Genomic DNA, 27,779 nt, shown 5'->3' with positions numbered 1-27,779 from the left:
GTCTGCCTGCCCAGAGCTGCTGTGAGGTGCGAGGCTTCCATAAGCCTGACTTGTAATGCTGCTGTACCTTGCACAGGACAAGCACGTCTGATTCTAGGCTACCACTGACAGTATAGCTTGCATGCTTTATACCGTGTCTCCTAGCACACGTGACCCTTCGAGTCTGTCATTCAGCTCTGATGTCGGATGAACCGGGTCAGAGCTGTAACTAGGCATTTTCAGCACCTAGCAGCAGGCAAGCATATTAACGCCCCCAAGTCCACCCTGGGCCTCTTCTCCTCTTTCCCCTCCACTCAGATCTCCAGTTCTCTGTCCCTTCTCTCCCAGCCCAGATGTTAGGAGGACAGTGGCTCACTCCTTGGCTTTTCATCTGCTTCTGGCCTGCGATTGCATTTCAGACATTTCTCACTCCTGAAGAGCTTTGCTCCCTGAGTGGCTGCACCCATAGAAATGACAGCAGAAAAGGACCAAATGGTCCATCCAGTTTGTCCAGCAAGTGTATGGTGGTATCTGCCATGCTGCGCAGGTTACCCCTCATGCTTATCAGTTTCCCAGACTAATAACGGTCAGGGTCCTCCGTTGCAGTCTGAATCTAATTCCACTTTAACTCTTGCCATTGAAGCAGTGTTGGAGTTGCATTAAAAGTATCAGGCTCCTTGGTTAAGAGTAGTAACAGCTGCATCAGCAAGTTACCCTCATGCTTGTTTTTTCCCCAGACCATAAAAGTCAGGCCCTCATTGTTTGCTCTCTGAATCCAATTCCTCTTTTCCAAGAGTAATGATGGATTTGCATCAACAGTATCGAGGCTTATTGGTTAAGGGTAGTGACCGCCGCACCAGCAAGTTACCCCCATGCACTCTCTTCCTCATTTCCATCCTCAAGCCTTTAGGGATCCACAGTGTTTATCCTATGCCCCTTTGAATTCTTTCACTGTTTTTTGTCTTCTCCTCCGGAAGGACATTCCAGACTTTCACCACCCTCTCTGTGAAAAAATAATTGCTGACAGTTATGAGCACCCCTAGTTACAGTCCTGACCCGGGTCTGCGTATGCCTATCCCCTCTATGTGTACCTTTATCAGCAGAGATCTGATTCCTTGCCTTTGTCATATGTTGCTTCTTTTTACCGTCTACAACTGACTTGAGGGTATCCTGCACGGAGTGCCAGTTATCTTCCATAAGAAGCTTCCTGGGCAGACTGGAGGGGCCATTTGGTCTTTTTCTGCCATCATTACTGTTACCTCCTTGCAGATCTTCTCGCCACCATCTTTTGCAACTCCTACAAGGAGCGCAGAATCATACGTTTAGGCTGCAGAAATCCATTGGAGCTGTACGTGATGGAGGTGAAAATCTGATGTGCACGGACTGGGAGAGAGACCCGCCGGGTGACCGTGTCTGATGATCTGAAGGTGGCAAAGCAGTGCGACGAGGCGGTGGCTAAAGCCAGAGGGATGCTGGGCTGTGCAGAGAGAGGCGTAGCCAGCAGGAAAAAGGAAGTGATGATGCCCCTGTACAGGTCCATGGTGAGGCCTCACCTGGAGTACTGTGCTCTGGAGACCGCATCTCAACGGGACAGAGACAGGATCCAGAGAAAGGTGATCAAAATGGTGCGGGGTCTGCACCAAAAGAATCCTGAGATGAGACTGAAGGACCTAAATATGTATACACTGGAGGAGAAGAAAGACAGAGATGATACGATACAGACATCTTAAATACCTGCAAGGTATTAATAATGCACAAGAATCAAACCTTTTTCGATGGAAAGAAAACTGTAGAACAAGGGGTCTCCGCATCGCAGAAAAGATATAATTGCGATGGAGAAGGTACAGAGAAGGGCGACCAAAATGATAAAGGGATGGAACAGCTCCCCTGTGAGGAAAGACTAAAGAGGTTAGGAATATGATAGAGGTGTTTAAGATCATGAGAGGTCTAGAACGGATAGATGTGAATCTGTTTTTTACTCTTTCAGATAATAGAAGGACTAGGGAACACTCCATGAAGTTAGCATGTAGCACATTTAAAACTAATCAGAGAAAGTTCTTTTTCAGCCAATGCACAATTAAACTCTGGAATTTGTTGCCAGAGGATGTGGTTAGTGCAGTTAGTGTAGCTGGGTTTAAAAAAGGTTTGGATAAATCCTTGGAGGAGAAGTCCATTACCTGCTATTAATCAAGTTGACTTAGAAAATAGCCACTGCTATTACTGGCATCAGTAGCACGGGATCTACTTAGTTTTTGGGTAATTGCCAGGTTCTTGTGGCCTGGTTTTGGCCTCTGTTGGAAACAGGATGCTGGGCTTGATGGACCCTTGGTCTGAGCCAGTATGGCATGTTCTTATGTTCTTAAGGGGGTCATAATATGAAGTTTCAATAGGGGAGGGGAGGTCAAATAAGGAGCAGTGTCGGGAAATATTTCTTCACGGGAAGGATGGTGGATGCATGGCAGTGCTCCCTCAGAAGAGGTATTGAAGACAAGGATGGTAATGGAGTTCAAAAGGTTGTGGGATAAACACAAGGATTTTTAGTGATTGAATGATGGTGATAAAGGAAAGGGTAACATGCCTTAAATGGGGCAACCTGCACAGAGCAACATTTATCACCTAAGGACTAGAATAAAGATTGCTGGGCAGATTTGGATCTTTCTGCTGATATTTACATTTATTATGAGGAGTTACCTTATCCTTGTGGTATTCACTCCCAGTCAGGGAGGGCCATAAATAAGTCAGATTTGCAGGATTTTGTTAATGAATATGCATGGCTTAGATCTGCAGGCATACTGTCTCCATTGATGCAAAGCTGCTGCATACATATTCATTAGGGGTATCCTGAAAACCCGATTTCTTTATAGCCCTCGAGGGTTGGGATTGAATAGAATAGCGCTCTCTTATCCGCTTTCAAACAGATGTCTGCTTTTCCAGCCATTCCACTGCTTGTTTAAAGAATCTGCCTAGTGCTTGCATTCTCCCAGAATAAACTTCTTATTCCCTACTCAAATGTGTGTGTGTGTGTGTGTTTACTGGAACATATGGTGCTTATGTTTTTGTGAATGATGGGGGCAGTTTGCAGTATGAACCAATAACTGTAAAGAGAAAATTGCAAATACAACCTGCTGGAGAGAAAATAGAGCCAGCACGTAAAACAGAGCTACTTAGCGTGTGTGTGTGTGTGTGTGTGTGTGTGTGTGTGTGTTGACTTTGCTTCTCCGTGAATCACATCAGATGGGGAGATGGGATAGGCAAGCGCGGTGGGGGGGGGGGGGTGTTGGGGAGATTATTGAAGTTCAGAGAGGTTTTGTATGTGTGGTTTTTTTTGGGTTTTTTTTGTAGCCTGTTTACAGTTGGGCAAAACCGGCTAATCGGCTTCAGTCACCCTGGGGTCATGTGAGCGCGTTAACGCAGATTAAAGCAGCACGAGGAAGCCGGAGAAGTGTAAGTCAGCGCGTGGGTTACACTGACCTTGGCCCCCCCCCCCTAAGTGCCTGCTTGCCTTGGTCGAGAAAGGACTGTAGAAGGCGCGCCTTGACTTCATCTCAAAGGGTAAAGCTGTAAAGCAAAATCAGCCCTGCTGAAGGCCTGTTCCTCTGCAGCTAGAGAGAGAGAGAGAGAGAGAGAGTTGTGTTCAGCTGGCAGCGTGGCTGAGGATGGTCACTTAACTTTATAAAATCGGACGACACCTCGGCATTCTGATGATGAAACCAGAGCCAGCTCTCACTGAGGATGCATGTGTAGGGAGCTTGGTTTACAATGTGTCACCCAACCATCACAAAAGAGAGCCTCGCTAAACGAATAGGAAATCTGCTAGCGTAAGGCGCCGGGGAGGGGATTTGTACTGGGCCTGATCAAAGGACTCCCTTTTTCAGAGAAGCCAGTGTGAGTGCAGAGAAGACGAGTTCAACCCTGCTGGCCATCCTGACTCATCAGATTGCATAGCGGGAATGCACAAGGTGGGGGTGGGTGGTAGAATAAAAGGGAGGAGAGATGGGGGGAGGGGGGTCAGGTCCGTAACATGAGAAAAAGATGCAAATGAAAACCTGCTGCTAACTTTTGAACGGCTGCTGGGAGCGGTTGTGCTTGTGTCAGGGGCATTTTCATGTTGGCCAAAATACTGTTGTGAGAGTTCTGTATAGCTTAAAAAAAATAATAATAAAAATAAGATCGCGCATCACGCTGTTTTGGAGGAACTTCATCGGCTTCCTGTTTCCTATTGGGCAGGGCTTCCCAATCTTGGCTTGGGGACCCCACAGCCGGTCAGCTTTTTCAGGATATGCATGAGATAAATTTGTATATGCTGGCTCCATGTTATGCATGTTCCCTGTGGATATCCTGAAAATCCGACTGGCTGTGGGGTCCCCAGGATAGGTTTGGGAAGCCCTGGCAGGATTTGTTTCAAAATCCGGAGCATTTGGTTTTAAAAGCTTTACAGAGAGGTTCACCACAATATTTTAGCAGCCAAAGGTCTTCTCAACAAGATCTACTGGAGCGCGGGGATGGCTAACTCTGGTCCTCAAGAGCCCGAAACGAGCCAGGTTTTCAGAGAGCGGATTGCATCTCCTGTGACTCTTCCCTCCTTGTGACCAGGCCTGTGCTGTGCATGCCTATAAGTGCATCACTCGCTTTCATCCCTCTCTGTAACAGCCAAAGCCTGCAGCCTCTGTTACTGTAAAAACTGTTCTAACATCCGTGAGCATTTTGGCTGCAGTTTCCATCTCTGTTCCCTAGTCCTGTTTTACTGGTTTAGTGTTTTTTTTTTGTGTGTGTCTCCTGTTGAGGTTCTCATTTGGGCAGGCTCTTTTTTTTTTTTTTTCTTAATACCTTGATGTTAAGTTCCTGCTGCCGGTTGCATTGCAACACTTGGCCTGCAGCTCTCCTCCATCCCAGCTGCCTATTGATTTCCTTAGGTCCTTGAAGACATTCACGGAAGTTTCTTGGCGGGAGCTTTCCCTTCCTGCTTGCAGTTTTAGCCAGAGGAGCTTGAAGTTTTAATCAATAAAGGTCCTACTCATGGGAATAAATATTAAAACTGTGTTACATCTTCAGGCACAGAAAAGACCTTTTGATTGATCAGTGAAAGTTTTTGCCTATGTCCTTCCAGGGAACCCTTTATTTTAAACTTTTATTACTTATCTTAATTACTAGAAAACTATGCACAAAGCAAGGTGCAACCAAATAATCTCAAATGTAAAAATACCAATGGCATTCCATTAGAACACAAACACAATCCGTGTATTCCAATAATCTTAGTTGTAAACAATAAATCACAATGTATAGTTAAAACTGGTATCTCATTCATACAATCATATTCAAGCCATCAAACTTCAAAAGAATATATGTATTCAAATTTTGTAGGACCCTTACTCATAGAGTCAATGAAATGTACCAGACTCTTCTTGTGGTATCGGGTCCCTTTACTTTGTTTATATTATTTTTATCAATTTTCTATTTTTACTTTTTTTATATAAAGTCCCAAACTTGAAAAATGATGGAAACTCCAAAGTTTTTCAAAACATAATGAGCGTAACAGTTCTTTTATCCAGCTAAACTAGTAAACGCAGTCACAGTACAAGTAATAATGATGTCACTCATTCAATTGCAATCACAAAATTATAATGGTGATACTCATCCAAACTCAGGGACTGCGTTTACCAGTTTAGCTGGATAAAAGACCTGTTAAGCTCATTATGTTTTGAAAAACTTTGGAGTTTCCATCATTTTTCAAGTTTGGGACTTTATATAAAAAAAGTGAAAATTGATAAAAATAATATAAACAAAGTAAAGGGACCCGATACCACAAGAAGAGTCTGGTACATTTCATTGACTCTATGAGTAAGGGTCCTACAAAATTTGTATATATATATTCTTTTGAAGTTTGATGGCTTGAATATGATTGTATGAATGAGATACCAGTTTTAACTATACAGTGTGATTTATTGATTCCATTAGAACAATCAGGAAAATTACAATTACTTAAATGCCCACCAATAGGAAAACATGCACTTGATTTGAAGAAGAATTACAAATGCTTATTAAGTCACACATACTTTCTTATAACTCATTAAATCTATTTTGCCCCATTACTGTTGCTCAACCCTTGAGCCAGTGGCCAGCCTCATAATAAGATACAGATGATGGCCCAAACTGGTCCACCCAGTCTGCCCAGTTGAGATTCCTTTGCGATGGGTAGACAAGCATACAGATGCCCCACATGCAACCCAACACCAACATCCCCTCCCGCGAACATACACACGGTCTTGTCTTTTTTTAACTGATATCACACTCACTTACCCACCACTGCCATCCCAAAGCCGGCGCAAAGGGTATTAGAGTCCCTAGACGAAGCCTACGGTCTCCCCACACATAATTAAAAATGATGCACTTATGACAGATTTTACATGGACATTCAAAGCACAGTCTTCGGAGGTAGAAATATGACTTACAGCGTGTCCGTTTATATTTACGTGTATTGCTGTGGGGCCAAACAGACGAACCTGTGAACATAGCTAAATGAGGCTGTGTGGTGACGGAAGCACGAGTATGCACTTCTTTCTTTCCTGCTGCTATTTCAAGTCGACATCTCAACGGGGCGCATGTTTGGATGCGTTACTCTGCTCCCATTCCAGTTGTGGGTGGTGCTAGGAGACCGGGACAGAAAATGTATAATTCAATTCAGAACGCGGGCTGCTCGGAAAATTCTGTGACGGGGATGTGAAGGCTTCTAAACACTGGATTGGAATATTTTATTTAAGATGACAAAAAAAATCTCTACGGGAAATGTTTCTAAATTCCTAATTTGGGTGACTTGACCCATAAACTCATATTTTCAATTATTCTAGAACGGATTAGTATTTTTCAAAATTCTATTTCAGGCTTCTGTGCACCTGTTAATTGAATAACATAGACTTGGCTTAAAAACTTCCCGCACTTAGGTGTATGATGTTAATATACGGGGCACGAGAACAACGCTGTGCCTGTCAAAACTTCACTATTCTTCTTGCTATCAGACGGGCCGATACAGTAAAAACACGGGAGAGCGGGCGCTCGCACTTCACTATCTTAATTTATTTAAATTAGGCCCAGCAGTAAAAAGAGGCGCTAGGGACACTAGCGCGTCCCTAGCGCCTCTTTTTTGACAGGAGCGGTGGCTGTCAGCAGGTTTGACAGCTGACTCTCAATTTTGCCAGCGTCTGTTCTCGAGCCCGCTGACAGCCACGGGCTCGGAAACCAGACACAGGCAAAATTGAGCATCCGGTTTTTGACCCGACAGCCACCGGCCCATTTAAACATTTTTTAAAATTATTTTTTACTTTTTTAAACTTTCGGGGCCTCCGACTTAATATCGCTATGATATTAAGTCGGAGGATGCACAGAAAAGCAGTTTTTACTGCTTTTCTGTGCACTTTCCTGGTGCCGGTAGAAATTAGCGCCTACCTTTTGGGTAGGCGCTAATTTCTGAAAGCAAAATGTGCGGCTTGGCTGCACATTTTGCTTTCTGTATCACGTGGGAATACCTAATAGCGCCCGCAACATGCATTTGCATGTTGCGGGCGCTATTAGGTTCGGGGGGGGGGGGGGGGGTTTGGACGCGCGTTTTGGACGCGCTATTACCCCTTACTGAATAAGGGGTAAAGCTAGCGCGTCCAAAACGCTCGTCCAAATGCCGGCTAACAGTGCGCTCCGTCGAAGCGCACTGTACTGTATCGGCCCGATTAATTGTGCTTGTCAGGGTTTCGGATGCTGGTTGGCTAAAATATTTCACGTAACGAAACCATCGAGGAAAACGTACAGCGCAGGTCCGTGTAGCAGGACCGCATGTGTTCGCTTTGCCAGTCAGGGACTAAGCCAGGCAAGTATTTTGGACAAGAAAAAGATGGAGGTCCAGTTAGCTGTTACATCTTGTCTCAAAAGCTTGCGTGCACCGTCATCCTCGGCTCGTTCTTGTGTCTGTCTACCAGAAAGTATCACAGGCCTGCAAAGAATCCAGAAGAAAACACAAGAAGATGAACAGTAACAGCCGCGAAATGGTACCATGGCCCCTATTTTTCTCTGACAGAGGGAGCTGTTCTTTTTCTGAAACAGCATTGAAGTTTGGAGGTTTTGTGTTTTACCTTTTTATAAATTGTCTTACTATTGAGCGTGATACGGTCCAGGCAAGCTGACAATAGGAGATATTTGATACGTTTTGATGAAAGCAGCGTTTCCAGAAGCTGGAGCTCCAGTTGAGAGGGAAAACACAAGGGAGGCCTTATCTCACTTTTCCAGGCCGACTGAGGGGCTGGTAAGCTCGCAGATGGGCCTAATGACCTGGAACGGAGTGTGGAAGGAGCAAGGCTGTGAAAAGCTCAGGACAGGGACTTGGGAGAGCCCAGGCACTGACAGATTAGTTGGGTAGGGCCTGATGTTACACACCGTGTCGGTGTAAGCGGAAGAACCTGCTTGCACTATGTCCAAATGTATCCACAGGCAAGGGAAGAGCTGAGCTTCCCTAGCCATGCTGCTAGTGCGGTGACGCCTGCTCGCTAGCGTACAGAGCTGGTGGTGAGTCTCGAGAGACTTTCCTCGCTAGGGCCTTGGAGCCGGCAAGGCTGCTTGTTACCTGGGCGTTTTTGTCTGGACTGAGTTGGGTGGGAGGGAACACACAAAGTGGAAAATGGGATGGGGGTGCATTCTGCAGAATACCAGAGCATTGTGCGATGTGCTGCAACTTTAGAAGGGACCATAGATGTGGAAGTCTTAATGCTATATAGTCCCTAATAAGAGTGCATGATGCATACAGAAATTTGGCTTTAAGCTATACGCTTTACTCTCTTGACAGAATGAAACCATTCCCAGATTTTGTGTTAAGCGCTTATTCGCTTGTGATTTATTTTTTTCCCCAGTATGTCTCATAAAACCTGTGGGCACTGGTTGTGATTCTTTTGTTGGGAGGGTTTGTGCTATAAACTAGAAAGCAGAATAATAAACTCCTTACCGTTTATTATTATGGATATCTCAGTTTGTTACAGTACCCAGGGAAAAAAAGCATGTAGGTGAAACTATAAATTCAGTAAATCACAAAATCATCCACCATACATTTAAAAAAAATATATATGTGACAAGAGCGAGAGCATCCGATCCTTGCTCGCTCGGATGCAGAATGTCAGAAAGCGTGACTTTACATTTCATCAGCCTCTCTCATCTCAAGCCCAAACACTATCACTTTTATATGCATGTAAAGTATAGTCTCCTTATCAATGGAATAGTGTCCAAAAATGCTGAACCCCCACTCTGTCCGAGCTCGCGATGCTGGATCCGTTTCCCAGTCTTTCAGTTGCCCTGAGTTCTTGAAGAAAAGTCCTCCCTGGTATGAGGTGTGCCCGGAAAAGGCTGGCGAGAGGGCTCACTGGTGACGCTTACCTTACTGCAGTAATTCATACAGAAAAGGCGGGCATCATAGACATGGATGTCAGAGGGTTGCCCGTTGAGATAGGAAATAGTTTGCAAAAGCTGAGAGATACGACGGATGTGTCAAACTGAAGCTCAGGCTTCCAGAGGATATGACCACAGCACAGAATTGGGAGTGATGGGCTCTGTTTCCAAGCGGTGAGCAAAGTCATCTTTAAAGAAAGCGTGCTTCTGCTTGGGGGTGAGATCCAGTGCTACTTACTGCCACGTTGGCAACGATGATGGGCAATGTATGCGCTTTCCACCTCTCTGCAGCATTTTGTCAGCTAAGAACATAAGGCTTGCCATACTGGGTCAGACCGAAGGTCCATCAAGCCCAGCATCCTGTACCAGTGGCCAATCCAGGTCACAAATACCTGGCGGGATCCCCGGCAGTAGATAGATCCCATGCTGCTCATCCCAGGGATAAGTAGTGGCTTTACCCAAGTCTGCCTGGTTAATAGATTTATATACACGCGCAAATACTATCTATTTTGAGGTCCATATTGAGCGGTGTGGTAAATGGTATTGATAGCAGAACATATCCCAAAAACTTTGTTACAAAATTGTAATTGCAGTTTAATTGATTTTATTTTATTTTTTTTTAATTCCTTTTAAGATGCTTCATCACACTACATCAGACAACTGGAAACAAAAGTCAAGCTGCTGGAGGATGACAATAAGCTGCTTTCACAGGTAGGTGCCCTTTTGCCGTGATATTGATGATGTCCACGTGGTTGTATACGCTTGTCCTCTGATAATTAAGTCCATGGTCTGTTGGGATTAGAGAGTAATTTTTTTTTTCCCCTTGCTAATAATTGCTGTTTAATGTTAAGTCTGCTAGTTGTCTTGGATCTGCTCAGTCAGTTATAACTGAACTGCACCCACCCATTATATGGAGAGCATTTGAAAGCAAAATACAGCTCTGTTGCAAGGACCTCCAGAGGACGTTGTACACGGCCTTCAAGTAATGTGTTCGGCTTTGCTTCTAATTTATCTAAAGCCATCCATGAACACGGTTCTGAACTAGCACATGTTTAGGGTTCGTATCTGCCTCCTCTCCTGCCGTAGACCGGAGTTAGCTGGTCTAGGCTGAAGGCATCGTCGCTGACTGCCGCTGGGTGGCTGGCCCAGGAGTCTGGAGACCCCGCGCCATTCAGGATTGCCCCTGGCGAAAGAGCCCCCCGAAACGTTGCCTGCCGATCACGCCTGTGGGCTTTGGGGAGGTCTCGCAAATAATCTGTAACCAACGGGTGGCGGAGCTGTGGAACTTACTGGGATGGGTAAATGGTTAAATAAGTGAAGCCTGCTTATAAAATTACTATAAATAACTGAAGAAACACTCCGTGTACAAAACCGTTCCCACAGAACTGAAAAAGTAAAAATTGTGCTTCAGGAGCATTTTGGTAGCAAAGAAAGCTTTTATGGAAAGGGAAAGAGGATGTGTTAGATGGGGGTGTTTTGTTCTGTTTTGTTTGAATTTGAGTGAGTTTTATTTAATTTATTTATTTTTTTTTTTTTAACAATGAGTCTTGCTCGAAAACCTGGGCCACAGCTGAGTCCAGCCTGGGCCGTTGGCAGAGCAGCTTCCTTGCAGCCCTGCTTGTGCGTCTCTCTGCTACAAGAAAGCATGAACTTTGAGCAAGAGTTGAGTACTTTTTGTTCACTTGAGATGCTTAAGGGGAATTAAACTTTTTTTTTCCCCCCTTAAATGTTGTATTTCATGTAGTTTAAGCTTAGAGAGTGCTTACCCACCCCCGGCCCGGTGGCACACCAGCTCTCTACTGATCCTATTAGGAAGTGGTATCCTTCCAAGAAGTGACCTGACAAGTAAGCTCAGTTTGTGAGGGGGGGGGGCATAAGAAGAGTTAGGTTGATGGAAGCCAATAAGAAAGCTCCAAACTGAAGAAAATTGCTTTTTTTTTTTTTTTGGTTGAACATTCTTGCTCCAAAAGGAGCCCTATGTAGTGCTACAGTTCAGCACTATGGAGTGCTCCCCTTTGACCAACGTCTGAGCCGGCATGGAAGGGGCTGCTTTAGGAGCATCCGTGTCGAGCCATGAGGCACCGAAAAGTGAAGAATGCAGGGAATGCCTTTCCAGACAGGGTTGCGAAAGATGGCGTTGCTGGACTCCTTCCAATCTCTAAACACACGAGCTAAGCACTCATTCACAAAGGGAAACCAGATCCAGCCGATGAAAGTGAGACAGCGAGCTTTGAAATCCCAGCTTTTGTCAGAGAGAGGAGCTGGGAACGGAGCCTCTTTGCTCATTAGTATTTCCGCATAAAGACCTGCGATCTGGTCATTTATTTATTTTTATTTATTTATTTAACTTTTTTATATACCAACATTCAAGACGGTGGTCCCATCATGCTGGTTCACAAGAAACAGGGGTGTAATTATAATAAACTTTACCATTTAAACAATAGTGCAGAAAAGCAGTTACATATAACAAGGAAAACAATAACTTGGAATGAGAAGGGAAATGAAGATCAGATAGTTATATATATGTATAAATAACATTGTAAGAGGTGGCTATTAACGCTAATACTAGCGGAGCGTGTTGGATGAAGGGAGTTAGATGGAGTTGGAGTTAGGAAAGGAGTTAGGAAATGACCATAATGTCATAATGTAAGGGGCCTGTCCAGATGCTCTGAAAGGACTCCTCTTCCTGAGGAGAAATAAAATCAAATAGAAACAACCTTTTCTGCTCCAAGGCATGCCTGCAATACACAAAGCTGCAATTTTCTCGATAAAGATTTATCCAGCTGCAGCAGCAGCATTCTGCTCCAATTAGGTGCGTTTTGTTTTTTTTTTGTAACCTATGGTATTTAAGTATTCTGGTGATGAAAATTAGCCATGCAAGAGCCCTCCCTACAGGTTGTCTGGATGTGCGACTCTCAGCTGAGACTTCATTAATTTGTTGCCTAGAATCCCGCCGCGCAGTTTCTTGCCGAGTGTCACAGTGGAGATTCTGGCGTATTCTTTGTGCGTTAGTGTGATGTGGCGTATGTGGAAGCCGTGAAGGAGGATAAAATAAAAGTGGGCTGACGCTTTGGATTGTGGTCCAAAAAGATGGTGGTGATGGTGCTGCTGCTGCCTCCAGGCCTCGTTTCTGACAGTGGGACATAATCATGAACGGCGACCCAGAAAGGCATCGGCTTTTTGGATAGAAGGTGTTGCAATCCAAACCTCCAGCACAGCTGAGTTGGTTTTTTTTCTTTAAAGCACCTGTTCAAAAGATCATTTTAAGTTGGCCAACTTGGATGTTTTCTAGGTTTAAATATAGAACACAAATATAGTGCCATAGATTTACAGAAGAAATTGTTTTAAAACAGAAAAAAAAAGTCTCATTAAAAGTGTGTGTTCTGTGTTTGTTGGAATTCTGCCAGCCCTTCAGCCTCTAGCTAGGCCCGTGCTCACCACTACGGTGGTAACGTTCAGTGCTCTCTGTGCATAAAACATGGGCTTTATGCACATTTATTTATTTAGACTTTTTTTTATATACACTGAAGTATAGCAGTCAGCCTTCACTCCTGTTTACATTTCAACAACGTCATACATAGCTCCTTGTAACTTTGCACGGGGTTTGTGCATTAAAAGTATGCACAAAATCTGACTCTTTGTGCACTCTTTAATGCACACCAAAAAAAAGAAGCACGTGTTTTACTTTTTTTATCGGAAAAAAAATGTGCACGTAAATTTAACCTGCACGTATTAAACGTTGCAAAGAGAAGGTGTAGCTTGGTGTGGGGTTTCTGAGATAACTTTCAAACCAAACTCATGCCCCTACGTCCACTTTGAAAACTGGTGTCATTTATAGGCTTTTGCAGCACGTAAGGTGGGCGAGTTGTAAAAAGTTATCCTCCAGTGCTGAACCACCTTCCGTAGATATCCACATCGAAAAAATCTGCTCTTGGGCTTGACATACTTTGCAATCAGAAAGCTACATAGCTAACAGATTTCTTTTAGTTGGCGGTTACATGGGACAGAATTGTTGAGACCCGAGGCCTACCACCATGGCATCCCGATAAAGAGGAATCGCCTTGCACTGCGTAATGCAGCTGATTTCTTGACAGTATCCATCTTGAATAAAGTAGCATGGCTGCTGCGTTAGCCCCACTGGGATACATAGAAATGAAGGTCAACAATCCCAGCTGTATGGGAAACTTTTTTTGTGGGACTAAATTAATGTTTATGTCTAGCTTTCAGTATCTCTCCGAAAGCTGGTCATAAATGTGCTGCTGGTCCCCATAATAAGAACTCTCCTATGCGTCGTAAGTATTTGTACATATCCAAGTGGGTTACAGGGCACCCGCGCAACTTGACTAAGAGCGGAAAGTGAACGTGAACACACAGGCCCTGATAGTGCAACGCAGCAAGCATTTCAGTCCCGTTCCATGGATGAGCAGTGGGCGTCTTTACTCCTGGCTCTGGAAGCTGTGCTCTTCTTCCTTCATGTTTGTATGCTTGAGTCCTTTCTGATGGATTAAGGTCCTTCTCAATAAGACCAAATACTGCACAACTCTCCCTAAATTCTACTGTGCACAAAACGACTGAAAAGTATTACATTTATTTTTGTGTATATTTTACTTTTACAAAGACAGGCTGATAACAATAGGGAGGCATTAAAAATGTACGTCCCATTTTGGGCGCCCGCTCTTTCAACGCGTGCACAGCCCCCTCTCCTGGGCGCGCGATAGAATATTTAAATATGCACTCCTAGTGCCTCCTTGTTAGCGGGCACCCAGGAGAGGCGACTGTCAGCGGGTTAGGACAGTGGGCACTCAGTTTTACGAGAGTCTGTTTTCCTAACCTGTGCACAGCCACAGGTTAGGAAAACGGATGCTCATTAATTGAGCGTTCCTTTTGGCTCCTCCGACTTAATAATATCGCCACGCTATTAAGTCAGAGGTTGTACAGAAAAGCAGTATTTTATGCTTTTCTGTACATTTTTTTGGGCTGCTCAGAAATTAACTCCTGCTCTGGGGCAGGTATTAATTTCTAAGCGTAAAAATGTGCAGCTCAGGTGCACATTTTTTTTGTATCGGGGTGAATAGCTAATAGCCTCATCAACATGCATTTGCATGCAATGAGCGCAATTAGTTTTTTTTTTGGGGGGGTTGGAGTTGGATACACGTTTTGGACACTCTAAACCCCTTTTGGTATAAGGGTTGTGGACGCGGGTCCAAAATGCGCATCCAACTGCGGGTTAAACAGTGCGCTCAGCTGAGCGCGCTGTATTGTATCGTCCTGAAAGAATTTGACACTAGGTATTGACAAGGGCAAGCAGTGTACCCACAGGTATGAAGTGTTTTACAAACAGCTGATTTATTTTAGGAATATCACCCATTTTACATAATACAGTGCCTAGAAATGTCCTAAAGCAGCATTATATTTTTTCCACTAAATAAGTAAAATTGCATCATTTTGATGCTAGTTCCTTGGACATCTCTCTTGGTTGCTCTCTGACCTAATGCAGGGAAACATGAATGTAGATATGCAACTTTATTTAAAGTTTGCAAATAAAACAAACCTGCGAGTATTTCACAAGTCTACTGAATAAGCTTGAAAATCTTAAGCAAAAGTCTGATCTTTTAGTGTGAGGCCTTGAGAGTGCATGAGAGTTTGAGCAGGCTTTTTTTTTTCTCACAAACTGGCAAATCAACATTGAATCTGGTTGGAATTTTGCCATACTCACTTGGGCAGCGGAGGGGTCAGTGGATTTTCTCAGCAAATCTGGCGAAAATTTTTAAAAAATCCAAAGGAGTTTTAACTAGGCTGAGATTTGTCTGGTTTGTTAGATCTGAAATTTACCCATGTGGGTACCCAGGACAGAGCTTTATGGGAATGCAGAAAGAGAGCAAAGCTTAGGCAGAGGGAAGAAAATTCTGCTTGTACATGGCCAGCCTTAAATTTAGAGAGTCAATAAAATTTGGCTCTCTTGTTGGGTGCATCATGCACTGTACGTTTGCTGAGGAAGCACTACAGCACAATGTGGCTGAAATTCCGGCAGCTGCAGTGAAATGCTAATTTAGTACATTCAGTGCCCCACTATTAGTTGCTCTGAAAGCCAAAGTGACGTCAATGGAACATCACCCCCCATGTAATATGCAGCTTGTCCACATCACCGTGTGTCTAATGTCATTCATGACTGATAAGATACACACGGTGCAGTGTTGGTGAACACAGCAGCACATTGCTAGGTATAACAACTATTGTCACTTAGAAGATAATGTGGTGGTGGTGGTGGGAGAGTGGCCATTTGTAAAACTCGGAATAAGAGTGTGACATACTGTTTTGTTGTGTGAAAGTGTATCAATCAGATAAGGTAACCTGTTTTCCATAAAACGGAAAAGTAACAGCTCTCTGTTTTCCTAAGGTCTGAGGTTCCTGATATTTTGTTCTTTCCTTTCTAGCTCATTGACCGCAACAGCTTACCAAGAAATGTCCCTCAGGTATCAAATTTCTGCTCCACACAAACTTTAGCTCTGTTTATTTCTGCGAGGCCAGCTTTTTCAGCATTGGTGTTGGCTTTTTGGTGCTTCCCCTACTTTATTTTTCCTCCATGAAGAGACTGACAATTTCCATTTTTTTTCAATTTGCTTTCAAATTGTAGAGTGTAGGTAAAAATACTTTAATAGGGTTTGTTCTTTAGTTTAAAGCGACAGTGCCTCTTCCCCGAGGTCAAAGAAATGATGAGAAAAGAGAGAGAGAACCAGGGACCTGCAGCCATAGTTTTTCCATTTACAAGTTGATTGCTAGGATTACTTTTTGTTCCTAAAACAGCACCATTTAAATTCAGGTTAACCCATTTATGGCAGTATTATACTTGGCAACATTTCAGTTTGCTGCCAGTAGACAGCGCTGTTGCTTTAAGGACTGCAAGCGGATGACCCCCATTAGAGCATTCCAAATTTTTTTATTTTTCAGCATGAAAATTGTGCTGTTTGCTTAGTTGAAATTTGGGGGCGCTGAGCCCGGTACCCGCATGCATACTCTTGGCGTCTTGTCTTTTAGGGAAGTGCTGACGATGCTTTGGCTTTTAGTCCTTGAAGCGTTGGTGGGGGTGCCGTGAACTGTTGCCAGCAGATGGTCCTTTCACCGTAGCAACAAGACAGGCCCCTTCACCAATGCATTGTCCTGTTGTGCCATAAAGCAAAATATCCTCATAAAAGTCAGAAAAAGAAAATAAAGGCAAGTTGCTTGCAGTTCAAACTCCTGCACTGGCAAAACTTGGCCACCGCTGAAAATGGAAGTTGTGTCTCTTGAAATGGCTGTTGGCAACGAAGGGGGAATGCTGTCTGCGTGGTAGCCTGGTTTCTGCTGCTGCGGTTTCACTTGACAGGTACACGTAAATAATGAAGCATTAATATTATCTAGTTTCATCTTTGTGCTAACCGGTCTTGTGGCTTGTCCAGTTTGTGCTTGGAAATCTGTTCCTTCTGAGTGCAGAGAGTCGTACTTGTTGACACTGTGTCTGTGTACACACAGTCTCCAGAGACGAACCTTTATATCGTTTTTTTGTTTTTTTTTAAAATAGAAATACTACAATGTTCCATTTAGAAGATAAATTTGTTCGGAGCAATGCAGTCAGTTGGAGAGACCTGCAGACGGGCGATTAAACCAAAATTAGTGACACGGTGATTTACGCTGCTGTCACCTTGGCTGTCGGTTTAGTCGGTGGCAGTGAAATGTGCAGGAGTAGCAGCCCTGGTCTCCAGGGCCCACAAGCCGGCCTCATTTTCAGAATAAAGACAGCAAAGTTTGCACACAATGGAGCCTGTGAAGCCCGGCTACTTTTAATCTGTTTGTCTTGCAAAGCCAGACCCATTTCAGCCCTTGATGAACAGAGTCACCTAGGAACACATGTGCAACAGCTGCACGTTTGCGGGTGAAGGTCTTATTCTGCATGGCTTTTCCGTACTGTATTGGCTCTGGAAGTTTTGGGGTTTTTTTGGTTTTTTTTTTTTGCATCGAGCCCCTCTTCCTCAGTCATTGTGAACATATTTTTTCCCCCCAGAACGCCAAAGCAGCCGGCGGTAAATAAGCGCACGGGATGATTTGTGCGTCATTTCCATACCGTCGGAATTATTAAACACCAGCCTCGGCGCAGAGAGAGAGAGAGAGAGAAAAAAAGACTGCCTCGGAGAGAAAAATGAACAGCACCAGCACAAAGACACAAGCAATCTCATGGAGGGAATGAACCGTTGTCACCCGCACAGAACATAATCCTTCGCCTCGCTGCCACTGGAGGACGGGACTTGTATGGGAGTAAACTATGTTGAGACACCCCCCTCCCCCTTTTGGTGGAAATGTTAAATGTTTGTGTGTTTGCTCTATTGCCTGTCAACAGAAGGTGAGGTTGACTATTAAACAGATGTATTCTTAATGATTTGTTTAGACATTAAATAAATACTAAAATAATTATAGGAGTATGAAACCGCACTGTTTGGAGCTTCTCAGCATTCCAGAATGAGGTGATTTACATTTTGCTTATTCAGTTTTTGAAGGAACTTTTTTTAGGTTTGTAAAATGAAGCAGCATAGTCTCTGCCCCGCAGGCGAAGGTGGTAACTTCTGGCACTTCATGGACCACTGAACCAGCATTAGAGGGAGGGGACATCCGAGCAGTCCTCACTAATGTTCTCTCAGAGCTGTTGGAGGAACCTGCAGTGGGTTTAGGTGACCCGGGCTCATCCCTTCTCTGGGTTCTCTGTGCTGGATAAACGGGCCTGTGCTAAAGCCAGGGTCCCAGCAAGGCGCGGAGTTGGGACTGCCCTTGTACGTTTGAGCTTGAAAAGGTTGATCTGGTCTTCCGCTTTTCTGCCTTCTTGACCTGGTGCTGTACCGTGGGTACCCCCCAAAGAGTCGCCTGAGCCAATGCAGTACCCTGGAGCTCTGTATGTACGGATAACAGTGTATAAGCATCTCACGGTCTCATTGGGTTCCCATATCTTGGAAACTGGAGACTTACGAAGTTTGGAAACTCGTAGACTACGATATCCGGGAGAATGAGGCTGCTCTTTCAGGAAGGCCCCTTGGCAACACAAAAGATCGCCGTATGCTCAAAGGAAGTCCCATGCTACTCACTCGCGAAGCCTTCGGTCATTGAATCGGAGACTGTCTGAAGGAACATGGCAGATGTCGTTTACCCAGGTCACCAGCCAGTGCCAAATAAAGCAAAATCTTGAAATCACTGAATGTTTGGTAGAAATTGTGAACATTTCATTTTTTTTTTCCCCAAAGGTTTGCCATTCTGTTGTAAATGTAAACATTTTATCTTAACAGCAGTTTTTGTTGTTGAGATCCGCATTTCAACCGCTGTTTGTTTTGTAAAGGCTCAGAAACCACTGCACAGCTCAGATTTTAGGAATCGTGCCTCCAACCTGTAGAGAGAGACTGGAGACCCTTCCAGTTGGGTACGGCTTCGTGTTTTGCAGTTAATTGCTTAGGTTTTTTTTTTATTGTAAGGTAACTGTAAAGCAAGATGTTTAATGTGGAATTGCAGGGGTTCTTTGACACTTTGCCGATTTGGTAAGTCAGATAAGCTGAAACACTGCCAGATGCACACAAGTCTAACCCCCCCACCCCCCAATCATTTTTGGACATTTTTCCGAGCCCTGCACTTGTGAATTTCAACCTTCTGCTGATCTGTCAGAGAGCGTCTGTAGGAGCAAGTGATTCCTTGATGGGCTTTATAGAGAGGTTTGAGCAGTGGGCTTTACTGATTTTTAAGTGGGGGGCCATTTTGGATCCAGTGGGAGGGGACGCCCCCCCACCCTCCAGAGTCGCAGCTGATCAGGCAGAGGCCACCTGTGGTGGGTCAGTGTGTGTGTATTTGTCTGGCTTATACGTCTACTGCTTTGCTGTACCTGTTCGGTAGTGGACGTGTGTGTGTGTGTGTGTGTGTGTGTGTGTGTGCTTGCCCTCGCTCTCCCTATTGCCACTGCTTCTCTTCCTGCCCCCCGCTTGCAGCTTCATATGCAAGTGACACCAAAAAATAAATGCTGCCCTCCCCTCTCTCATGCCTCAGGCTAGACTGGGGAATGCTGCAGCAGAGCTACAATGTCTGTGGCCATTGGGCTGCTCCTGCTCCTGGCTCTCAGTGTGCCGTGGGCCTGCTCCTCTCTGACTGTGGGAGCCAGGATGAGCCGAGCGGAAACAGAGCTGCGGTCGTCGTGTCTGAGGTGGAGGCCTCCCTCTCTCTCTCCCCTCCCCCCCCCCCCCCGGCCTGGGAAGGAGTGGAAAAAGGTGTTTCTTGCCCCTCTCTGCAAGGGACCACCTGCCTGCCATCTCTGCAGGGAGAAACCACAAGCAGCAGGGGTCGTTGCCATTTCCTGCCTCCAAGCGGTGCGGAGCCGGCTGTTGCTTGCGCTGGAGGTATTGCTGCAGCAGGTGAGAGAGAGGGGGGGGAAGGGAGCACGGGGCGTGCTCACCGGCCCAGGGAGGAGGGAGGGTATTGCTCCGGCGATCGTGGTCTTGCAGGTGGCTGTAGGTCGGTGATGGCGAACTGCTGTCCTCGAGTGCCGCGAACAGGCCAGGTTTTCAGGACATCCACAAGGAATATGCACGAGAGAGAAAGATTTGCCTGCACTTATGCATATCCGTTGTGGATGTCCTGAAAACCTGGCTTGTTCGCAGCACTCGAGGACCGGAGTTTGCCATCACTGCTCTAGGTGCTGGGGCTGGAGAAGGGGGGGGGGGAGGGGGAGTAGGATTGGGATTGGATGAATGGGGAGGGGAGAGCAGTCCAGGGTTAGTAGGTGGCTGGGGCAGGGTGCTGGCAGGGCAGAGATGGCCCTGGGTGAGGAGAAGCCTCTGAGTTGGGATGTGGTGGTAGGAGTGGTGCTCTTCGGTCGCGATGGAGCATTCTCAGGATATTTGGTTCTCTGCCACTTGCAGAAACATCAGGAGCTGCCCTCGGACTGTATGGGAGCTGCCACTGGGCCTTACCTTGAGCAGTACTGTAGAAGGTTGATGTGCCGCCCTAGGGTACGAGGGGTTGGATAAATAAAAGTATCCTAACACATTTTATCTTCCTCCACCTGAAGGCGTGTGCTGCTTTAAGTCTGTTAGGGAGAAATGCTTCCTGAAGTGAAACCATACTCATTTTCTTGTTGCAGTCTCTTCCTTTTTACCTTCTCTGTACTTTCTCAGCCATGGCAGCACAGAGGTTTACAGATTTAAATCCTGAAAATCACCTACAAATAAACTCGATTTGGGGATTTTCTAGATTTAATCCAAACAGCATTGAAAATATGGTGCTGGCTGCCACAGCTGCCATCGGGTCGGTTTGTCAGGGAGTCTCTGGCATGCAGATTACCCAAAAAAAAAAAAAAAAAAAAATCTCCAAAAGCAAATGCCCTACGCATTTAATAGTTCATTTGAAATCTTCTTGGCTGCTTTTTTTTTTTTTTCTTGCAAGCCTTCCCCTTTTCCATATTGCTGGTCTGTCTCCAAGACCCACATGGTGTTTTTTTTTTTTTTTTTAATACATCTATAACTTACCCCTCCAGGCAGGACTCTTGTTAGGGTAGGCCCTGGGGATCTGGATCATCTGGGTGCCGTTTAGCTGAAACGAAGGAATGCGACTGGCCAGAGGAATTTCCTCTTGCCTTCCCCTTGGGAATTGTAAGGTCTGCTTAGCAACACTTCCAGTCCTGACCAGACCGGGTATCGAGAGCTGTCCCTGAAGTGCAGTTTATATCTTAGGTGGTACCGTGTAGAGAGTGAGTTGCTGAGCCCTTGTCGTTGTCAATCATTCGTGCAGCGCATTCCAGATGTACGCAGGCCATAGAACTGTTCTATTAGGAAGTGTAATCTTCCGGGTATTGACAGCCAGTTAACTTTTTCCTGTCTGTCTGCTGTATTTCTCCCCTGAATACCTTTTTCGCCTGTTCCCAGTTGTACATGAATCAATTGATTAGTATTGTCTATTAAAATAAATATTATTGTTCTTCAAGAAAATGGTGGGAAATCTTAGCTGGATTCCTGATTGAGAAATTCAAGCTAACCAAAGCTTTAAGCACAGGTTCTAGTTCAGAAGCCGTAGCGCAGAGGCCACTATGAGCTTCTCCTCTCTGTAATTGAAATCTTTAATTAACTTGCGGTTTGATGGGTTTTACTGATATGCTTCACTCCCCTTTCCATTTCTTTGGGAAGGGGGGTAGAAGTCTCTTTTATTATGTTTGTTTTTCTTATTGACTTGTGTGGCGTCTCTCAGAAGCTCATTACGGCTTCTGGGGGAGATGGAGCGAGATGAGGACGGGATTAGGCATGGTAGGATGAGGGAAATGGGACCAGAGATGGGATCCAGGGGAGCTGGTGAGTGACAGGGAAAGAGATTGAGCTGGCAATGGAATGAGAGGGAGGAGAAAGTAGAGAAGGGACAAATGCAGGGGGTGGAAGACAGAGGGAGAAACAGGAGACTGGGGAAGGCGTGAACAGGGGGAATGGGAAAGAAGGGTTAGAAAGCGAATGAGAATGGGAGATGGAATTCAAGAAAGCGTGGGACAAGCACAGTGGGAGGGACTGCAGGGGACTGGCATACAAATGAGCTGTGGTCTCTCTCTCTGCTGACAGTTGCATGTGTCTGCGAATGTCTCCTCGTGGCAGAGGTTTTTAATTATTATTATCTTGAATGTTAACGGCTCTGGAACTGTTCTGAGGTCTTGGGAAGTGCGTCAGGCAAAGCTTGGTACCCATGTGGTGAAATGTGCATTTCAGCATTAAAGCTGAGTGTGGCTACATTTGCCAGCTTCATGTAATATGTATCAGGCTGGAAAAATATTTTAAAAACTTGGGTGCCAGTCACAGTTTTAGTAGCCAAAGGAAAACGTATTTTTTCCATATTTAACTTTTTTTTCTTTTTCACTTCTGTTTTGCTTAGTTTCTTAAGGCCGGATTTTATAAAATTGCCTGGTGCGCGTACTTTTGTTCGCGCACCAGGCGCGATTTATAAGATATGCGCGTATCTTATAAAATCCGGGGTCGGTGCGCGCAAGGGGGTGCACCGAGCCCAGCGTGCGCTGCCTGTTCCATCCGAGGCCGCTCCGATTTCGGAGCGGCCTCGGAGGGAACTTTCCTTCGCCCTCCCCGCACCTTCCCCTCCCTGCCCCTACCTAACCCCCCCCCTCCCTGCCCTATCTAAACCCCCTCTTACCTTTGTTGGCAGATTTACGCCTGCTGAAAGCAGGCGTAAATCTGTGCGCGCCAGCGGGCTGCTGGCGCGCCATCACCCGGCCCAGGGGTTGGTCCGGAGGCCTCGACCACGCCCCCGGGCCAGCGCAACGCCCCCGGGCCCGCCCCCGAAACGTTGCGTCACGCCCCCGAAACGCCGCGTCATTTAGGGAACGCCCCCGACACGCCCCTTTTACGAAGCCCCGGGACTTACACACGTCCCAGGGCTCTGCGTGCACCGGCGGCCTATGCAAAATAGGTGCGCCGGCGCGCGAGGTCCCTGCGCGCGTAAATCCGGCCGGAAAATCCGGCCCTTAGTATTTAGTTTTCTTTGTACTAGTTGCTCTTTTTTCCTCCAGTTCCTTGCTATGGCCTGGAAGTGGGGGCCATCCCACATGCCAAATTTTGGGGAGCCTGTGCTGCATTAGGATACAGAGACTGCTGCTTCACTTCACGTTGTCTCGCCAGTCGGTCAGCTGCTCTGGCTGTTGCAGCTCCTCGTTGTGAATTATCTAGAAACGGACTCATAACACATTCCGCACTCTTGCTGATTTCTCTTCGCTCCCAGGGAAGGGCAGAAAATCCCTTGATTACCTCCAGCTGCCCGGTGATGTACTTGGTATAGGAAACAAATTAATACAACTGAGTACAATACCTGTCTCACATCATAAATCCCAAAAATGGTGTCCAAGAAGAGGACAAATGTATAGGCATGAAACATCACTTTATAAGTTGTATAAAGGGATCTTAGCAAACCGGGAACTTTTAAGTTGTAAAACTTGGCCAAAACAAGGACTAGGTTGGACAACCCGAGCTACTCAATCATTCAGCCCATATAATCTGAATTCTTACTTTTTGTGCACATTTTTCTTTGCAAATAACACTTTAGTGTATCAAAACCTATCCAGAGATGGCGCATGTCCTGGCACTTCCACGTGTGGTAAGCCACATTGTTTAGCGTGTGACTCTGTAGAGAATCGTCAGTCAGGGAGTTAATGGCCTGCGGCCAGGTATGAGCTAATCAGCTTCACCGTGCAGAGGCCTTCCACCCACTCAAGGTGCGGGTAAAGGCAAACACGGTTGTAAAACAAGGAAGTGCAGCACTTTAATTTTGTTGGTGTTGGAAGACTGCTTTGGCCTCGAATTACACAATCTTCCCTTGGAAAAATAAATATCCTGGATTCTGAGGCATGGCGAGGGAATACAGGAAATCTGTGTGCAGCCGGCAAGGAACGCAGATTGGATTAGGTGCAATGTGATCCCGTGAAGCAAAGTAGCAAGACGTTTTTTTTTTTTTCTTTTGAAACAATCCCCTGATGTCCATGGAGGATTTTAATGAATTGTTGTTAATGTTTTGAGTCAGACCCACAGTTGTACAGGGGGGCATGCTTGGAGCGTCAGATTGCTCAAGGCTTGTTAGAAAGGTCCGAGGGAGGGTGAGGAGAGAAGCGCTGCCAACGGCTCAGAGGTTGTTGGCTCTGTGGCAGGCGAAATGTCCCTTGGGTGGCTTAGCTGGGGAAATGGCAGCACTGATGCACGCACGTGTGATAGAAACCAGCTGGGGAAGAGTGAGTGCCAGATAGCACAGGCCTAGGGAGCGTAAAACTCACCTTGTGGTAATGAACGAGACCTAGAGGGGTCTTGGCCACCACCACACGCACGCTTGCATATCTCTTTGTTCATCTTTGATTCTTCTGCAATGTAAAAGTATAATTCTGCACTAAATTGCAAATAAAGCACCTTGAAATAACCAAAATCCCAAAGTTTGCATGCTTTAATATCAAACCAAAGAAAATCACAAGATATGTTTAAAAGAATGGTCTGCCTAATGAGGCAGTGTGTCTTTTAATAAAATATTACTCGCCAGGGACTATTGTTTTCCATTAATAACACAGATCCAGGTACTTCCAGAGAGAGAGGAAAAACTCATTATAAAGCAGCAGGGATGTTTAGCAAACCATAGCTCGCTCTGTATTACTGAAACCATATTTTTTCCGCAGGGTGATGCTTTGCTCGTGCAATCATTTATCCCAGGGGTTCCAGCAGCTTTTATTAAATACTCCCCAGGGTGGTTGTTAGCCCCGTGATAAAGCGCGGGATGCCTTTAAGATGAAAAATAACCTTTTTTGCTGTAAAGACCGATATTTTGTGTCCCGTTTTCTGTGTAGTGTGTGATGCAGAAGTAGTTTGTGCCCTGCCTGCTGGATCCTACAGACAGATCCTTCCCAATGGACCCCAGCTGGGGATTAGGTGGCAGACTTGGGGGGGAGGGAGTACATTTTCTTTTCTTTTTTTTTTTTCTCAAGTGGTCCTTTCAACCTCTGAAGGGTTTTGTAATGTTTTGCACCAGCTGGAGTATATCTCAACCTGTAGTTTTCTTCCTTTTAGCTGGGTCTTTTGACATTTTGTTTTATTAGACTTAGTCACGTTCCTACATCTCCCAGTGAATTTGGGTTTAAGAGGAGCAGGATTTTAAAAGAACTTGGTTGGGTAGAAGACGTGTTATTGGAGCAACAGGTGGGGTCTCTTACTTTATCGTTGCACCCATAAAATAAATAAATGAGACCTCAAGAATAGTTGAGGACAATATGGATGCAGATAAGAGGGTGTCTTCAGATGTAGTGTGACCCAACGGATTGCAGATGGACCAGTTATTAGCCCATTGCCTGACTGCTGAGGTTAAGGAGATATCCCAGCTGCCAGCCATTGAAGCTTGACCGCTTGCACAGGTTCCCTCCTTATCCAAGTCCATTTTTGTCGTCTTCCTTTGGGTTCTCTCTACCATCCTGAAAGGACGAGCATACAAGTTCCCATATTTAATGTGACACCCAGCAGCCACCCCCTGTTCCCCCATGTCTTAGCACCAGGGTTTGCAATGATCTAAACAGTCAACGAAAACTGGTGAGGCTGTTGCTCAAACATGCGGGCCGGTACCAGGCCATCGTCATATGTGCTGGAATCGACCAGAGTTGGGTTCTGGGGAGTTGTAGCCTGTTGGTTTCAGCCTAGCTGTCCCATGGCCTGCAGTGTCGTTAAGTCATGCTTCATTTTACCTGCTCCTTGTTTCTGTGTATATATATATATTATGATGATCCTCCTGTAAAGCATGCTTAAACACGTCATGGCTAAGTAAGAATGATGCTTAATGAAAAGCCTTAAGAGTAATATGCAAGCTTCTCCTCTTCCTTGTCTTCTTGTGTTTGCCTGGACTCAGATTTTTCACAGCTGGGGGGGGGGGTCTCTCTTAAGAATCGTGTTGAATAAGGATCAGCAAAAAAAGCAGCAAGTGAACTCCTTCACAGGATCCTCTTCAAGAAGAGGTTTCTTTCTGCACCATGTGTAACACCTAAAACTCACATTTCTTGCACTTTGGGACATCCTCCGTTACATGTAATCCATGTGAGGAGGGAAATGTAACTGGGCCATATCAGATTGGGTTTGGTCGTCGGTGAGAGTCACCAGCCAGTGCATTTTTCTTTGTAAGACTACAGCCCCCAGAATTCAGAGGAAGGAAAGCTGATATCAACAGAACTGGCTGCTCTGTCCCTTATGACCCGGATCTTTCCCCCCCTTGCTCTCACCTGTAAGAAGAGGTTCTGAGAAGGACCTCAGGTTCGAACATAACCGTCCTTTGTTTCCTTGGTGTGTCTGTTAATGCTTGGCCCTCTTCCATTTGTTTTTGCAGCATTCGAGCGCTGGGGATTTGAGGACTTTAAGGAAAGGGCTATCCCCATACCACTCTGAATCACAGCTTTCAGCCTTGCCACAGATTCAGGATTCAGTTCGGAATGTAAGAATCAGTTTATCTTAATCTGCTTCTGTTTTAGCAACGCAAAATGTATGTCCACTCCCGCTTATCCCCCCCAAGTCACCAGTAGCACTTGTAGCCCATCCTGAGTCCACTTCCTGCCTCTAAGCGTTTTGGGACATAGTTTGCTTTGCTTCATAGACCATTCCGGATGTATCTGTAACGAGCACCTTTAGGGTAGTGAGGGGGGTAAAACTGGAGCCATTTTTTTTTTGCCCTGGAGTGAAATTTTTCCTCTAGCTGCACTTGACCCTTGTCTGTCCAAATGAAACAAACAGTGCCAAGTCCCAGCACGCTCCGAGGTGGAAGGGAATAAGCCAGTGCTACCTTAAAATGTTGTTTAACCCGGTCCTGGAGGCACACTGACGTAATCAGTATGAAAGAGATTTGCGTAGATTGGGTCTCCAATCTATGCAGATCTTTTTTTTTCATGCATACAATAATGTATTTCTTGCACTTCTTGTTGCAAAGAAGCATCCAAAGTGTGATAACATAAAATCAGCCCAGCAAACCAACCTTCCTCCTTCCCAGATCCACTAACCAACCGACCTGACAGAATGTCAAAGCAATTCCTCTTCCACCTTCATCTTCATCGCTAATATGCTGAAAACCAGCCCCGTTAGATGTGCCTGCAGGACAGGACAGGGCTGGGCAGCATTGGTCAGAAGTGGCACTGACGGCTAGGTAGGTATGGGTCACTTTTTGTTTCTTGAATGTGACAAGACATAAAAATGACCTATACCTAGCCATCAGTGCCACATCAGACCAATGTCTGAATATATACATTGTTAGCTATATATATGACATACATATATATATACACATTCAGGTCGATACTCTAAGGCCGCGGTAGAAAGAGTGCGGCAGTGCCTGGCGCACCCTCGTTCCCCGCACGCACAGTTCTCTTCACCTACCGCTCGATACTCTCTTCTAATTGCATGCAAATGCATGCCGCGTCTGCGAAGTGTTAGGGAAGCGTTAGGCCCGCGCAACCCATTTTACGGTATAGAGCGCCTATACAGTAACCTGGGTGCTTGGGCCTAACGCTTCACGGCCACACTGGTATCTGTCATTTCAAATGTCATTTGAAATGACAGATACCAGGAAGTCGGGATTGCCGTCCCCTCTCCCCTCCTCCCGAAGCAAAAAAAAAAAGTGAAAAAAAAAGTTGCGAGAGAGAGAGGGGAGAGGATGGCAATCCTACGCTCGGCGACTTACTTTTGCAGCCCCCCTCCGGACATCATGGCTTCCCCCGTGCCAGTTCCCCTTCCCCTCCTCCCGAAGCAGGGCGCGAAAAGCGCGAAGCGACTTACTTTTGCAGCCCCCTCCGGACATCGGACGACCTCTCCTGCCTCCAGCTGCTCGCGAAGAAGGACGCC

General features: G+C 45.6%; 1 protein-coding gene across 4 annotated transcripts in view; it reads left to right on the top strand.

Annotated features, from left to right (window-relative positions):
- CCDC85C (coiled-coil domain containing 85C) overlaps positions 1-27,779 on the top strand; it is a 167,351-nt gene that overhangs the window by 101,192 nt on the left and 38,380 nt on the right. For 2 of the 4 annotated variants that reach the window (XM_029597916.1, XM_029597915.1), the window contains exons 2-3: positions 10,031-10,107; positions 26,278-26,382. In XM_029597916.1, the coding sequence (XP_029453776.1) occupies positions 10,031-10,107; positions 26,278-26,382 (182 nt within the window). The remainder of the gene's footprint in view (positions 1-10,030; positions 10,108-26,277; positions 26,383-27,779) is intronic. The other 2 variants (XM_029597918.1, XM_029597919.1) reach the window with 1 other exon arrangement.

Source organism: Rhinatrema bivittatum, chromosome 4 (assembly GCF_901001135.1).
Source record: "Rhinatrema bivittatum chromosome 4, aRhiBiv1.1, whole genome shotgun sequence".
NCBI lineage: Eukaryota > Metazoa > Chordata > Amphibia > Gymnophiona > Rhinatrematidae > Rhinatrema > Rhinatrema bivittatum.
This window is presented reverse-complemented; position numbering and strand designations above follow the sequence as displayed.